Source organism: Nyctibius grandis, chromosome 30, assembly GCF_013368605.1.
Source record: "Nyctibius grandis isolate bNycGra1 chromosome 30, bNycGra1.pri, whole genome shotgun sequence".
In the NCBI taxonomy this organism is placed as follows: Eukaryota; Metazoa; Chordata; class Aves; order Nyctibiiformes; family Nyctibiidae; genus Nyctibius; species Nyctibius grandis.
The window spans coordinates 1,774,016-1,790,488 of NC_090687.1; the positions used below are offsets into that span (position 1 = coordinate 1,774,016).

General features: G+C 58.3%; 1 protein-coding gene across 1 annotated transcript in view; it reads right to left on the reverse strand.

Moving 5' to 3' along the window:
• Window positions 1–8,744, reverse strand: part of LOC137674719 (syntaxin-binding protein 4-like) — a 42,006-nt gene extending 33,262 nt beyond the window's left edge. Inside the window, exons 1-2 of the mRNA XM_068420352.1 lie at window positions 8,680–8,744; window positions 940–1,013 (exon numbers count right to left, since the gene is read on the reverse strand). Coding sequence (XP_068276453.1) covers window positions 940–1,013; window positions 8,680–8,744 — 139 coding nt within the window. The remainder of the gene's footprint in view (window positions 1–939; window positions 1,014–8,679) is intronic.
• Between the last annotated feature and the right edge of the window lie 7,729 nt (window positions 8,745–16,473).

Genomic DNA, 16,473 nt, shown 5'->3' on the forward strand with positions numbered 1-16,473 from the left:
TGGAAACAACCAATAATTAATCTATAATTAATCTCAGGTCTCAGGAAACCTGGCTTTGTTTCTCTGGTGAGTTTGACTTCCCAGGAGGGGTCTTCAAGTGGTCACCCAGCGACCTCACCAAGCAGAGCTGCTCTACGGAAAGATGGCCTACGCTCGCAATTAAAAATTATGGAGGAGCCTGCATGGTGGACCCCGCGAAATCCTCATGCAAGATTGTGATTTTTTATAAAGTCCATGAAAGAGGACCAGTATTTGTGCTGCTGGATACTCAGAGGTCAGCTGAGATGTTATGCTGGATCCTTTTGTGTTGAGTTTCATGAACCTGTGGCTATTTCTCACGCTCTGATGGGTACGAGCATCTCTTTTCCCTTCTCTTCCATCCTTTGATGTTCGGAGCACCGTGGAAGGACATCTGACTCGCTCAGTGCTCATACTCTTACCCATGGGCCAAACTTTCCAAAAACAACTCATACAGCCCAGTCTTCAGGAGTGCTGCAACGCCCTGCGTCACCAGTCAGGGTGGCTTCCCGGGGCAAGGGCAGGCAGCTGGGAAGTGCTTGGGATTTTATTTATTTTTTTTTATTATTAATTTTTTTAAATGTATTTTAAATTTTAATTAAATTAATTCAGAAAATTCTGAAAAGCCTTTTTCCCCCTTGCCCCTGTCCTGCTCCGAGGAGGGGCTCTGGCTCCGGGCTCCCATACAGCTTTCAGCACTGCGGCTGCTCACCATCAACAGGGAATTAATTGGGATTTTGACCTTATTTTAACCTCCCAGCTGCAAAAGATGCCATCAGACACTCAACACAGAGCCAGCGTTCCTGTGAGCCATCAGCCTTCACACAGGGAGGCTCATCACGACACAGGTGCTGGGGACCGGTGGGATGTTCGAGCTGCCCCAGCCCACCCTGATGTCCCTTGCAGAGGTTCAGCACTCACCCAGCCCGTTTGCGCAGTCGTGGAAATCGAAGCAATGCACGGTTCGATCCATCCCGTATGGTCCCATGAGTGTCCTGGGAGAGAGGAGAAGCATTAGTGCCATGGTCTAGTTGCCATGGTGGGGTCAGGGCAATGGTTAGACTTGATGATCCCAGAGGGCTCTTCCAACCTCATTGATTCTGTGATTCTTTCATGGGCTAAAATAAACAGATGCATGGGTGCCCAACCAAGACGCACACAAGCACGTCCTTCCCACCACCCTGGAACAATGCAGACACACAGGTTTGGGGACACGGCCCCACATATTAAGCCCTCACAGGCAAAACTCAACCCCCTCCCACACCCCCACGAAGTTTACACAGATAAATGAGAGAATATGTGCAGAGCAGGGCATCATCCTCCCCACCCAGCAAATCTGATGGACCTGCCTGCGATTCATTACCCCAGATTAACGGGGCTGGACAGCTGTCCAGCTCCCGGGAAATGAGATCAGAGCTCGGACCGATGTTCCGGGAATAAACCAGTTTCACAAACACAGGCTGTAATGAAGACAGCCGGGCGCGATCCACTCCCGAGGTTTTGTAACGCAGGCAGGGGCTCTGGAAAAGGGGGATGCAAGATCTGCTGAGCCGCTTCAAGTCCCTGCCTCCCCAGTTCAAGGATGCCAAGTAACCGTCCCAACCACCCCACAGTCTCCTCTTAACACCCTCTGGCAAGGTGGGTGTCCCAAATAAATGACACCAAAAGCACCCAGCTCCACTCTGCCCCAGCTGGAGACCCCAGACCCCAAACTCAGGGCCACCGGTTCTTCTCTTCCTTGGGTGGCTTGTGGTGGTCACCCCCATGAGGATGGGTGGACATGAGGATGGGTAGACCTTGATCTGAGAAACCCAGAGCCAGGCGTGCCAGGTGGGAAACCAGGGGTGAGGGGCTCCCAAAACACTCCACTTCCCAAGACTGAATTTGCACAAGAAAAGGAGTTTCTAAATCAATATCAGATCCCAAATCTGGATGCAGCTGAGGAGGCACAACAGGCTCCTCTGAGTCCAGTGGGATGCGGGATGGGAATAAACCTCGGGCACTTCTCTGCAGGCATCCAAAATACCTCTCAAAAGGTCAAGCTATCTGCAAGCCAGTAACACCTACCTCTAAGATTTGGGCTGGAAGCTTTTTCTCCTTGTTAAAAATAATCCCCCTTGATATTCTTGCAACGTTTCACGTATTCAAGAGATTGGACAAACAACTGGCTACACCTGGCTCTCAGAAAATGGAGCTTGAAGACATCCCAGGAAGCCAGAGCAGCCCTGGGCCCAGACTGGTACAATTTACCATCCCGGATTTTCAGCGTATTTTGAGTAAATCACTGCAGAAACTCCGCCACGAGCAAACAGAAATAGCTCAAACTGGGCTGAAACGCAACATAAGGACAGAGGTTTCAGGAAAGCAGATGCCTGCCTGATACGATCAGCTTTTATCCCCGATGCGGTGCACGAACGGCGGAGCAGAAGCGAGCTTCGCTAATGCCAGAGACGCAAGAAACCCAACAACAGGCGCTAGGTAGGATGTCCTCGCCTCTTTCTGCTGCACGCAAGCCATCCCTGCCACCAAACCCAGCTCCTGGAGAAGCCACAGCAGATGCCCCTTGGTTCGAGGTGGCCACCAAGACCCCCAGGACTACCCCGTGTCCCCTTGCCCGTTCCTGCCCCGGGTGCGGGGGGATTACCTGCTGATGATGACGGCTCCTTTGTAAAGGATGGAGACAGCAGGCATCTTGCTGGCGGCAGTAGCCCAGCCCTGCCGCGCGCCAGCCACTCCGATTTGGCAGGAATCCGTTAAAAGTGATGGGGAAAAAAAAATAAAGTGGGTGGGGAGGTTGGAGGGGGTCACGTGGTCTCCCCGTATGCATGTTAATTCCACCCAACATTAACACAGATCAGCTAAAAAACATCTCCAACTTTAGATTAAAGCTTACGCAAGCCAAAGCCAACGCGGCCCATCGCAAGCGCCTTCCCGAGCGGGGAGGGAGCTCTGCCAGCCCCCCCCCAGCAGGGCTGTTACGCTCATCGTTAACACAACGGGGTGATTATTTGGATGCATCCCATTGTGCGACTTTGGGAACAGCCCCCCCGGGGATGGAGGGCAGCGTTTGGTGCAGGACATGTGTGCTCACCATCCCTAAAGGCTTAAAATCCACAGCAAAGCTTTGGAAGCAATAACAGACTGTAGCACTTCGGAGTTCAGGGCTTGGGGTTTTTTTTCCCTTTTAACATCTTTTCCAGCCCACAACATTTCCTCCTTAATACAAAGCAAGTTCAGCTGTTCCACTGTCTCTTGGGTGGTCAGAAGCATGATTTGGCTTTAAACAGCCTCTTCCACTCCCATCTCGCCGCACATCACTCAGCTAGAGAAGCAGCGTGACCCCCACTTTGTGGGATGTGGGGATGGAGGGATGAAACAAGATCATCCAAGGTTGGCCAGCAAGTAGGGAGAGAGCTGGAACAAGCCATCTCAGGGCTCGGCAGGAGAAGGGCTCTGATCTTGGTGGGAAATGAAGAGAATTTCCCAGGAAATGTGCTCCCCTGGAGCCAAAGGCAGTGGGAGGACGCAGGTCCTGCATCCCTGCCAGCTCTGGGCGACAGCCAAGCTCACAGGTAAGCTCTCGGCCCTACCTCCATCAACGGTGTCTTTCTCGGGCTGTTCCCACAGCATCTCTCCTGGCCAGACCCCATTAGTGGCACCAGACCTCATTAGCTGAGCATCAGTGTACATCAGTCCATCTCAGCCGGGGATCAGATACGGGTGTTCTAGCTTGGGACTGCAAAAATCTTTGCCAAATATTTCCTTGAACCTGGTGGTGTTGGGTGCTACTTTTCCCATCCATGAACAACTAATTTTATTAGCAAGAGCTTCCCCAATGGCCTTGTGGAGCCTTGCAGGGTGAGTTCAATGTGCTCCTCAAGGGGCAGGAGTGCCCCAGCACTGTGCCCACCCTGCGGTGGCCTTTTTTGGCAGCTCACCTGTGAACAGATGCCCAAGCAGCCCTCACCCACCAGCCTCTTGCCAGTTACGCTAACGATCATACTCCAAGTCCTCTAATGCACTAATAATCATCCCAGTCACTGTAAGAGACAATCTCCATCCCACCACCAAAATTCAATGTACAAACTCCTGAGGTCCTTTGAGAGGGAGGGGTGGGAATTAGAGGTGGTGAGGTCTGCCTGAGGGCTTTCAGCTCCAGAAAGTGGCAATAAGAAGTTCTGAGGTGGGAGGGTGCAGCCCTGAGCAGGGCAGGGCATCACATCATGGTCTCTGTCCATGTCCCACCAACACCAGGAGCTGCAGTGGGAGCAAAGGGCTGCCCAGGCAGCATCAAGCGCTTGCTTAATAATGACCCAACGCTTGTTTCATGACAAAACAAAATCAGTGTAGGCTGAAGAGGCATTTGCATCTGATTAGAAAACAGATAACCCAGCTGCGCTGCTTATAAGATCAGCTACAAAGCATTGATAATAAATCAAAAAAGATAAATCAGCTACTGTGGAGCTGGGAAGCAACTGCACGCTGTCCACAGTCGTGGCACAGCCCACATCATTTTCATAAATATTACCCATGGAGCTCCTTCAAGTGACCTCATGAGATCAGGGACGTTCACAGACAAGTCTGAACAGAAGAGGGAACAAACAAAACCACGCTGCCGAAATTACAGGTGGAGAAAACAGGCAGGTACTATGGGGAGCACCCAGGGACCCGCCACGGTGCCCTTTGCCCCAGCCCTGGGCATCAGCAGCTCCTCAGCCACAGGGCTGGCAGCAGATGAAGAGGTGCTGCCAGCGCCGGTGGGGTGACACTGCTCCCCCAGCCCAGGGTCCTGCCTTTTCCCAGTGATACCACTCACGGAGAAAGCTCATCCCCACGAGCCCGGCTGGTGGGCTGGCAGCGGTCACACATCAATGTCTCCACACCCTGTGGGCATCTTCCTCCTCCCGATGGCCATGCAGACCTTGGTGCTCCTTCATCCCTTTCCTCTGGAGCAAAGAGGGGGATCTCAGGGACCTGAGGGGCTGCCCTGGGGCAGATACTGCTTCCCACCACTGCCTGCATGTTTGCACATCCACCCCCTCCTCCCGGAGGTGGACAGCCAGCACTGGTCATTGTCACACAGCTCATCTCTGCAGTGTCCCTTCCTCGCAAAGGGGCCGTAGCGCCCCTACCCGGTCCCAATAACCCCCCTCGCTGACCCAGCTCCACTCCCTGCAGCCAAGCATGGGTCTCCTCTGGCTGCAGAGGTCAGAAGGTGGCTCCTGGGGAGCATTTCATCTCCCCAGTCCTTGTGCTGGTGGGTCACCACTGACTCTAAACCTTAGTTAGTCTAAAGATGGAGAGGTGAGGAGGTTTTAAAGCCAAGGCAGTTTTCCAATGCTGCTCCCTCCATCTATTGAAGGAAGATTCTCCACCCTGGGCTGGATGCTTCTCCTCACTTTTCAAGGAGGAAGACTCCCTTCTCCCAGTGCACCTGCCCCATGAGCCAGCACCACCCAGCCACCAAGACCATGGGCAGGAGGACTTGCCAGCTCTCACTGCTGGCCAGGCTTTTCCATTCTTTGACCACTTTTATCACCTTCCTCTAAACTTCATCCCATTTTCCAACATCCGTCTCAGCCAGTGGATTTCTTCAGCACGAGGGACTCATCCCAATGAACCTTTGTTGTCTAAGGTCTCTGCTGCCCATCACCTACAGCCCAGTGGGGACAGGGGCTTCCAGGAGGGACCTGATCCCACCTGAAAGATATGCATCAAGTCAACGGAGGGTGGAGCATTTTCCAGAGGTGCTTCTTGCCCGGTGAGAAGCAGCTCAGCCCACAGGCGCCTACCTGGCAAAGCTGCCGAGGCAGAGATGGTCTCAGAGACTGATGGGGCTTGGAGAGGGGTTACAAGTGTTTTCCCATGGACATGCAGCTCTTCCCATGCTGCTGTAAAAGGCTTTGCTTGAGGAAAAGGCAAAAGGACCTCTTTAATTAGCCTGTCCTGCAGTAATTAGGAAGAGAAGCTGTTTCAGGTAGAGACAAGGTCAGGCTTGATCTGCCAGAGGTTTTTTGGCAAAGGTGTCTATGCCAGAGCCCCATACCCAGCTGAGCTAAGTGTCCCCCAACATCTAGTCCAGCCCAGACCTCCTGTGTACCCACTTGGTATGAGGATTATCGCAATTTAAATACAATCTCTGGGGAAACCTCAAACAAGCTCACTTCATTTTCACCCCAGCAGGACGGAGACATGGTGGCATCTTGCACATGAGGAAGCCTTCCTGCCTCCTCCCACAAGGTGGGTGATCTGCTGCCCTGCTTGGGGACTCACGCTGCAGCCCCGGTTCAAGGCCCAGCTCTTGTGAAGGGTTAACGGGATTATAAACCTGCCTGCCTTTCTAAATCCCCTGGGCTGCAGGATTGGATGCTTATAAACTTATTAACAGGGGACGGTCACTGATGGGAGCTGAGGACCACCCTGCTCTGCTGGCCAGGGCACCCATCTGTCCTTGGGGTCAGGCTCTCTGGGGAGCAGCAAATCAATTAGTTTCCCCAATTAGGGAAAATGCAAGAACGATGGCAGGGAACTCAGCCAAGTGAATCCGTAAGAAAGAAGAGGGAAAGAAGGGGAGGGAAACGGCTGGGTATGGAAAGATGGGAAAACGACACGGTTTGGGGAAAGATTTCGGAGTTGGGAGCGCGGCAGAGGCTGGCGCAGAGGCTTGGGAAGAGCTTTGACCCGTCCTCGAGCTGGAACATCCCGGTGCTCAAACCCAGACCCCGGCACAAGCCGTAATCACGGCAGCAATAATAACACAAAGAGGATTGGGGGGAGCGCCGAGCCGGTCTTGCACCCCAGCCCTGGCCGGCGAGGAGCCGCCAGCGGGTCCGCACCCACCCGGCGTGTGCACAGCCTGGTCCGGCCACCAGCCACGAGACCTGCCCAGCATCGATGGGCACCTTCGGGGCTATTTTATTTCCCACAGGGTCTGGCAAAGCTCCTGCACAACAGCCACCATTGCAAAACCTGCTCACAGCCTCCAGCAGCCGCTCTGCGGAGGATGAAGCTGTTTGGGAGAGCTCCGCAGGGTCACGCTGGCATCACCCCCGGGAGCACCCGGGGCTCGGAGATGAGCTGCCGGCCCAGCCATGCACCCCATCAATCGCCACCCCATGCACCGGTGATGCCAGGTGAGGTCCCGCTGGCCTTTACTTATGAAATCCCTATTTCAAACTCTAAAATTAATCTTTTAATCAGCGGCAGAGCGGGGCCGTACTTATGGGAGCGCTGGGGAGGTGTTATCTCCCCGCCATCTGCTCACCGCCCTCCTCCGTGTCCCAGCGGAGCCACCAGCCAGCCGCTGCCGGCCGGCACAGCTGGCACCCGTCGCACGCAAGGGCTGGTCCCCCGGCACAGACCCGGCCACCCCTTGGCTGGGGGTCTCCATCCGCACAAAGCAGACCCCAGCACGCAAAGCTGGGGGAGGTTTTGACCCAAAACCCCGACGTATGAGCAGATTTCTGATGTAAAAAATGTTTTTTGAGCATTTTTGCCTTGCAAGTGCAGGGAAGCGGGGCTTAGCGGCTCCACGGAGCCGGGGATGCTCGGGGACCCCGGTGAGGCTGCCGGGCAGGGGTGTAGCACTGCCTGGACTTCCCCAGCCCCGCTGTGCACAGCGTGGCCCCGTAACACCGACACCCATCAGTGGCACCAACCTGGCAGCGCTCCCCAAAACGCACCCCACGAGGCCGAGCCTGTCCTGCCCCACCTCCTTCCGACCGGCAACGGATTCTGCCTTTCCTGCACCCAAAAGCAGCAGGGAGGCATTGGCTTGGCCCCCCAAAACCACCCTCTCAGGTGAAGGTAGAGGTCACCCCAGGGTGCTGCCCTTGCCACCCTGCCTGCACCCCCTTGGGGTGCTGCCATTCCCCACCCCCAGCCCTCGCTCCAATGACCTACTTCAGCAGGAGACGGCTCGTGCCCCAGCGGCATCCATGGTCCCTGGTGACTGCAGGGTACCCTGGGCTCTCAGGGGGGTTGCCCAGGCTCAGCCAGCCCAAGAAACCCTCTGCCAAGCCTCAGGGTGGCCCCAGGAGCCCGCCGGGGCCCTCGCCGGCTCTGGATCCAGCCCACTGACCCCTGGTTAATCTGCTAAAGCCGCGCGCTCTGAACCCTGGCCCCGGCTGCGCTCCTGCTGGGTCTCTCTGCCCTACATAGACATCTGCAGCCGCCCAGTGCCCTCCTTCACCTCCTCTCCCCTCTGCCGTGCCCACCGCCTCCCTCACACCCACGTGGGGGCCCCCCCTCCGCACCCACCTGCACCCTGGGCACCAGGTGGACACAATCCCTTTGGGGAGCCTGGTTTTGCTGGATGGCAGAGCCCAGCACTGGGGCTGCAGCAGGAGCAAGGGCACCCACAGCCTCTCCCAGCAGCCATGGGTGCTTCCCCAGCTGCTGCCTGTGAAATAATTCCCCTTCCCCACCCCTGGCTGATACCGGCCCCACCTGTGTGCTGCCCTTCTCAGGGGAGCTCGGATGCTGCGGGACCCCCTTGAGTCCCTGCTCTCCGGAGAGGGGCCACCAAAATGAGTTGAGTTAAACCCCACAAAAAGCCGTAGGGTCACTGAACGCATCCCCCCTAACGCAGCTCCCGGAGACGGGGTCTGACATGCCGAGCGATGCCCCATTCCCGGCGCGGCAGCATCCTGCCCTGCTTACCAGTAAATCAGAGAAAGCCCATCGAAGTGCTCCAGGTTGCAGCCAGGAGGCTGGAGGTAGGACATCACCCGGGGCCACCCGTCCCCGCAGAGCCCTTAGGGCTGCCGTGGCCGGCTCCCGCTGCCCGGGGCCATGGGCTCAGCGTGGTGGACGCCAGCACAGCTCCCCAGCACGGCCAACCACATCTAATCCCGGGCGGGCGAGCATGTGATCGCCCCTCTCCCAGCTCCCCCCGGCTAAACCCCGCTGATGTCTCCGGTCCTGCGGCCATGCCGCTGCCTGGGGACGCTGTGGGGTGGCCAATTCCAGCCAGCGGGTCCAATCCCCCCCTCCCTGGGGTCGGAGATACTCGGGACACGGCACAGCGAGCACCTCCGCTGCGGGACCCCCATGGCACCCCACAAAGGTGTCCCATCACCGATGTGCCATCGCCGGGCGTGAATCCCACTCTCCCTGCCTGGCATGACCCCCAGTTCAATAAACCAAGCAGGATGACCCCTTCCCCCCCTTACCAGTGAGGTGCCCCCATCACCTCGCACTTGCAGTGGCTCTTAACGATGGCTATAATCATTAACGATGGTTATAATCATTAACGATGGTTATAATCGATGGTTAATCTGCCCCAACAAACTATTTAAAGCCCATTGCAGGCGTCACCAACCCACACTAAGCCGGGGCTGCGGCGATGTGCTGCTCCCCTCCTCCCCAGCCCCTGCCAACGGGCTTCAGCATTTCTGATTATATATATTTATATAATTTGGGGGCACAATTCTTGCATGGGTTTTTCCCCCCCTGTTTAAGATTGTCTGAGCAGCCAAATGATCCTTCAGACTATTAGGAAAGCTCTGGGAGCCGGTGGGCAGACGGGAACTGTTGGAAGCAGCAGGGGCTCATCCGAGTAAATTACCCTGGAGCAGGGAGGTGAGAGCTGGGCAGCCCCGTGTCCAGCTGTGGGGGGGACGGGCAGACAGCAGGACGGACAGATAGGTCCTTGCTTCAGGGTGATGGAAAACACACAAATGAGCATCAACCTGCAGCACGATGCGTGTTTTATTTCTCCCTCTCCCCATCAGCCGCGGTCCCAAGGGACCAGCCTGGGGTGGCCAGGACCTGGGGATTGAGTCCTGGGGATTACGGAATGCATCTGTCTGTCCCCGTCCTGCATGGCTGGGGAAAGCCACCAGCCCCCCCAGGGGCCAGGTCCCGTGCCCACCGCTCTCCCCTGCTCCAGGTAACACTGGGACTAACTGGGGTAGAGGTGGTGACAATCCACCTCTCGAGCCACCGCTGCCCAAGCCAAGGTGTCCCACGGGTGTTGGGCACTGTGAGTCTCTGGGGACTTGGTGGTGGCTTCTCCAGCCAGGGCATGAGAGCCCACGAGAGACTTTGGTCCTTGAGGCCAGCGTGGCCGCCCCAGACTGTGCCACCCACACTGTGACAAAGAGGAGTGAGGAGGGCGCAGGACAGGCGGCCACGGGGCCCTGCGGCACCCAGCAGCCACCCAGGAGGATGCGCCCGTGCCCGGGGTGACGAAGCTGCCTGGGAGAAGGGGGTGAATTCAGGCTGATCCCGCTCAGCATCCTTCCCGAGTGCCTGTGCAGGATGTGCCCGTGCCAAAAGCCTTTCCACCTGCTGCCTCCCAGCCCGGTGACAGGTCACAGTCCCCCACCCAGGAGAGCTGCCACCACTGGAGCTTCATCCCTATGCACCTTTAGGGGTGCAGCTCTGCCCTACCAGCTCTCTGCAGCACAGCCCTGGCCAGGACCCTGCTCCACAGGGACACCCCACCGTGCATTTGGGGTGCGTGACCGTCCCCAGCCCGGTGAGCCCTCCTGCCGAGGGGTGCTGGTGCCCCACGCCGGTGCAGGGTGAGCCACCCACTCCCAGGGCTGTCGCAAGCCCGGGCTGGGTGGTGCCGGGCGTGAGCCCCGGGACTGGTTTCTGCTGCGGGGAGAGGACGGGCAGGAGGGTTTGCCGAAACCGCTGGGAGCAGGCGGGCGTAGGGGTGCTGGGTGCCGCGGCCAGCTCACGGCTGGGCTGGCCTCTCCCAGTCTCACCGGTCGGGACTGTCCAAGGGGGTGTCACCCTGCTCCAGGTGACAGTGCCCAGGGGCTGCGGGGATGGTGAGGCCACCTCCATCCTGCCCTGGTGCCAGCGGTCCAGCTCCGCCGAGGCACCCAGTGCCCCGGAGCATCGTTGGATGCATCTCCCTCCTTGGAGCTGCTGCGAGCCCGCAGGGACACCCCAGGGATGAGTCCCCCCTTGCCCACAGCCCTGGGGGGTCACAACATCCCCCTGAATCGGGCTCGTGGCGTGACTCACAGCGACGTGCCGGGGAGGGCCGTGCTGCCTTGCCCTGTCCTCGGCGGTGCTGGCGGAAGCGGAGCATTATCTCCCTCACCCATCAGAGGCAGCTGCCCCTGGGTGCGCTCCGTCTGCGTATTTATACAGGTGCAAACATTACACCCCGGAAATTCCCGGCCTTTACATCACGGGCCAAAGCCTGACAGGGGGCTTGACCTTTTTCTCCCTCTCCGTGGGCCCTGCGGAGCCTGCACTGGGGCAGACTCTGCCTTGGGACATCCCGTCTGGGACCTCGGCTGCGGGTGATGCTCTACTGTGGGCAGCAGGACCCCCAGGACGGTTTGGAGCTGCAGTGGGGCATGGCTCACCTCCGAGCTCCCACAAGACCTGGGCTCTCCTACGGGTGTCCAGGGCTGCAGCACTGTGCCACCCAGGTGTCCCCTCTGGGGATCTGGGACCCCCCTCCCCTCCCCATCCCTTTCGTGAGACAGGAGAACAAGGACCAAGAGCAGCTGCCAAGTGCATCACAATCTTAAAGTCCTGGTGCCACCAGCCCCATCGTAGGGTGCTTGGTGCCCTTCTGAAAGCTGGGGACACAGGATAGGGACCTGTCAAGGTGGGGTGTCCCCCCGTCCTTCCCCCCCCCAGTTTGGCACAGATCCCCCCATCCCTCCTCGATGCCCCCTACGTGTGCCAACGCTTGCTGCCTCTGGCACCCCGAAGCCACCACCCCAGCACTGCCGGTGACAACGCGGCTCCTGTACCGCACCGGGAGGATGAGGAAGAGCTGAATTTAATTTATTCCGTGCTGCATTTTCATGCCAAATGAGTCAGAGCTCCAGCCTCGCTCGGCCTTTGTTTTGCTTGGCTGCTAGCGCTGGCTTTTGCTTAGTGTTTGTTCAATATTTAACTCCCTTGATGGCACTTGGGCTCAAACCAGCAAGTGCAGCAGAAAAAGCCACTTCCCTGCTGGGGCAGGAGCTTTCCCGTCCTTCGGCTCCACTTGGGAGCGATGCACTTGTTTAATCCTATTTATTTCTCGCAGCTTGGTGAAGCCCTGAGCTTGGTCCTTCGAGCCACCACATCCAAGACCCCTTTAAAGCTATCGAGGCTCCGGAGCACCCAGGCTGGCTCCTGATTTCAGAGCAAAACCAGCCTTAAACGGAGCTGAGGGAGGTTTCGCCCGGCGCAGGACCAGTTAGGAACAAGCACGGCCGCATTCCTGCGCACGTGGGAGCCAGAGGTGTTTCAGTGCCCTGCTTCCCTGCGCCATGCCGAGAGCTCCCTGCCCACCCCAACAGCCAGAAACAACCAGAAAAGCCCCGATACGGGGGCGAGCGGTTCAGCTGGCCCCTCCAATGAGGGCTGTCAAAAAGTCCCACCCAGAAAATAAATGAGATTTTGGTCGATCCCCTTTTGGTTTGTGTTCTACCAAGTGTCTCAGCTTTTGGAAGAAATTTCCAATTTTTTTTGCTCCTACCCCCCCCATCCAAAGCTAAATCCTAAAATTCTTCATTGGGAAACGCCATTGAAAAGCCCCCCTGGGCTGAGCATCCCTGTGCCCGGCTCCTCTGCCACAACAGGTCCCCAAAATCCTTTGGCACTGCAGGACATGCTGGGGCCACGGTGCCTTTCGGGGTGCACATGGAGCGGGATGCCGCTGCCACGATGCTGCCTTGACCCCCCCAAGCCCTGATACCTTCCCAAATTAGGATGGGCTTGTGTGGGGTGGGGTGGTGGGACGCAGTGGGGTGGCCAATCCCATTGTGAAGGTGTCAGCGGGGAGCGAGACCCCAGCTCTGGCACCCATCCCACGCCTCTCAGCACCCATCCCGCACCCCTCGGCAGCGGGGTCGGCTCGGCCGGTGGCGATGGGGACGGTGCAGGGCGGAGCAGGGTGTGGGACCCGTGCCGGCGAAGGGCTTGCCAGGAAAATGCAATCTCGTTGCATAAAACGTGCTCCTCTCCTGCTCCCCTCCCACGGCAGCGGCTCAAGAGCTTCTTAGCCAGGTTGGGTCAATATTGCCGCATCGCCGCCTCCAGCGAGGTGCTCAGCCCTGTGGAAGGAGCTCGGTGGGTGTTTTAGGGGCTGGAGAGGAGTCATGGGAGAGTGGCTGGGCAGAGGGGTCCTGGTGGGCTCCAGCTCTGAGCGTGGTTTCCTGGGGTCCCTGTAAGTGCACCCTGAGGCTCAGCATCCCTCCACAAGCCCCCAGCTGCCTTGCAGTGGGGCCCGGCCCCACTCGGCAGCTCCTAGGGCACAACAGGGCCAAAGCCCTCTCCCCAGTGCAGTGACATCCCTGCTTCTCGATGCTCAAGAGACTTCAGAGGAGCTGGTGGCACCGGGGCTGGGTACCGGCGCAGGGTGCAGTGGGTCCGGCAGCAGAAGGAGCTGGGGGGCACAGAGCGCAGCGGGGACTGGCTGCAGCGGCAAAGCCAGCGAAAGGCTCGTTCGCAAAATAAATGCTGCAAAAAACCCACCCCCTTCCCATCTCAGCTATGAGCTGTGGCTCTGTCAGACCCCAGCTGGGGAGGAAACCTCAGCACGGGGCGTGCGGGGCTTTGCGCAGGCACCAGAGCTCACACGAGAGCTGCCAGCACCCCCAAACCCCCCCAGGACCCCAAAACCACGCTGGGCGGTACGGCTGTGTACGGCGCCTCCGATCCCAAGCCAACGTAAAAGCAAAACTACCTGGGCAGTTTACATAAGACATAGTTCTCCACTACGACGGGGTTTCTCGCCGCCCGGCGTTTCACCCAGCAGCTGCAATTTTGCGGCTCTCAAGGGCATTCGCACACACACAAAAAAAATGAGCCGCGCCAGAGATGTGGGGAGATTAGGAGGATTAAGGCTGCAGAGCTGGCGCAGGAGAAGGTGTCATGCAAAAACCCTCGGGTAGGCAAAGGCATTTCAGCCCTAAACCCAGCCCCTGCTCACCTTCGCCAAGGGTTTAAGAAATGAGGTGGGCTTTGGGATGCGTATGGTTCAGGGGGGGGAAGCTGGAAGAGGAGTGACCCCATCCCCCGAGCACCCAGGAACATGTTGCCGCTAGATATTGGGGGGATACAAAAGCAGGAAACCCAGAAAGTGTTTCTAGAGCAAATAAAGACACACAGAACTTCACGCGGTGAAATAAAATCAGTGGGTCGGGTTTGTCCCTCCTCACCTCCCCTTGTTTTGGGATCGGAGCCAGCGCACGCTGCCCGGGCTGGGGAGGATGGGGATGTGGGTGCTGCCTGGCTGGGCAAATCCTCCTCCCCCCCAAAGAATAGGGAAAACCTGGTCTGCTCCTCGACCCGGGCAGGGATGCGTGGCCGTGATGGGGGACGTGCCAGCCTCGGGGCACTGCCAGCGCGTGGGGATTCACCGGTGCCGAGGGGATCGGACGGACGGTTCTTACCAAGAGGATTCTGACAAACTGGATCTATTTGGAAGCAAAAATTGAAGCTGGGCACCCTGAAGGCAAAGCTGTAACCTCAGCTGGAGTCAAAACCAAGTCGCCGCAGCTGATAATTGATAAAGCCCAGAAACACGGCGCCAGCCAGCGTGGGGTCCGGCCAGCAGCCCCAATTCAAGCTGCGCTGGGGTCGGCGTGGGAGGCTCCTGCTGAGCTGCTCCAGCCTCAGCCCATCGCACCCCAGTACGAGTCTCATCACACGGTTTCACCCCATGGGAAGCTGGGTCCCGGCAGGACCCTGCCAGGACACGGCAGCACCAGGTCAGGCTGCGGCACAGCCTCGGGCACCTGCGAGCAGGTTAAATCCGCCGCTGCTCGCCAAAGGCTTGAGGGTGCTTGGCTGGATGAGGCCGTGGGTACCCACAGCGTTGGGATGGAGGAAACTCTCCCACAAACCCTTCCACAAACACACACACACACTTACCTCATCACCAGGACCCGCAGCCTCCTGGCACCGCGGGCAGGAGAAGCTGGACCCGCACGGGAGCATCTCCCTGGCCGCAGGGCTCTGCGCTCTCTGAGGGCACCTGGGACCAGCCACCCCGGAGCAGAGGTGACCCGACACGTGTGAGGGATCAGGATCAACAGGTCACAGCATGCACTGACTTGCCCCCAACTCAGCAGAGGATTTGGGGCTGGTGAGGAAGCGACAATGAGGCCTTTAATCCCACATGGGCACAAAATCCGGGGATAAAAAGGCCAGAGCTGGCCCTAATTGCTGACTGCTGGGTGCTTGGGGGTGTGTGAGCAAAACCTCTCAGGCTGCAGCAGGCCTGGGGGAGGCTTCTTGTCATCTTGCTGCCTGTGTGACCGAGCCCCCCTGGGAAGAGGGGATCCCCATGGTGGGGGACACACACAAGGGCAGTGCTGGCACCAGCTCCTCGAGCTGGGCTGCAGACCCAGGGAAGGATGCACCAGGATGGAGCTGTGGTGCTCAGCACACTGGTCCCTCCTAAGGACAGACAATGCCCGGGAGGTGCTGGGGCAAAGCAGAGGGTGCAGGGAGGCTGGGGACAGGGCAGCCAACCCCACTCGGCTGCCCCTCTGTGCCTGTGCCCATCACCCCTGGCCGCATCGGGGCTGGGGAACCACCCGGCTGCTCCCCACCTACACCCTGACTCCCGGGGGATGTCACAGACTGGTTGGGGTGGGAAGGGACCTCTGGAGATCATCCAGCCCAACCCCTGCCAAAGCAGGGTCACCCAGAGCACATTGCACAGGGCTGCATCCAGGCAGGTTTGAATATCTCCAGAGAAGGAGACTCCCCACCCTCCCTGGGCAGCCTGTGCCAGGTCTCTGCCACCCTCACAGTGAAGTTTTTCCTCATATTCAGATGGAACTTCCCATGTCTCAGTTTGTGCCCGTTGCCCCTTGTCCTGTCGCTGGGCACCACTGAGAAGAGTCTGGCCCCATCCCTTTGACACCCGCCCCTGAGGTATCTGTGAGCATTGATAAGATCCCCCCTCAGTCTGCTCTTCTCCGGCTGAACAGCCCCAGCTCCCCCAGCCTCTCCTCGGAGCAGAGATGCTCCAGCCCTCTGACCATCTCCGTACCCCTCCGCTGGACTCTCTCCAGTGGTTCCGTGTCTGTCTTGAACTGGGAGGCCCAGAACTGGACACACATGTCACAGTTGACATAGAATCACAGACTGGTTTGGGTTGGAAGGGACCTTAAAGCCCATCCAGTTCCAACCCCCAGCCACAGGCAGGGACACCTTCCACCAGACCAGGTTGCTCCAAGCCCCATCCAACCTGGCCTTGAACACTGCCAGGGAGGGGGCAGCCACAGCTGCTCTGGGCAACCTGGGCCAGGGTCTCACCACCCTCACAGCAAAGAATTTCTTCCTCAGATCTCATCTCAATCTCCCCTCTTTCAGTTTAAAACCGTTCCCCCTCGTCCTGTCACTCCATGCCCTTGTCAAAAGCCCCTCTCCAGATTTCCTGTAGCCCCTTCAGGTACTGGAAGGTGCTAGAAGGTCTCCTTGTTTGGGTTTGCTGTCACCCATCACCCCCAAGTCCTTCTCCTCAGGGCTGCT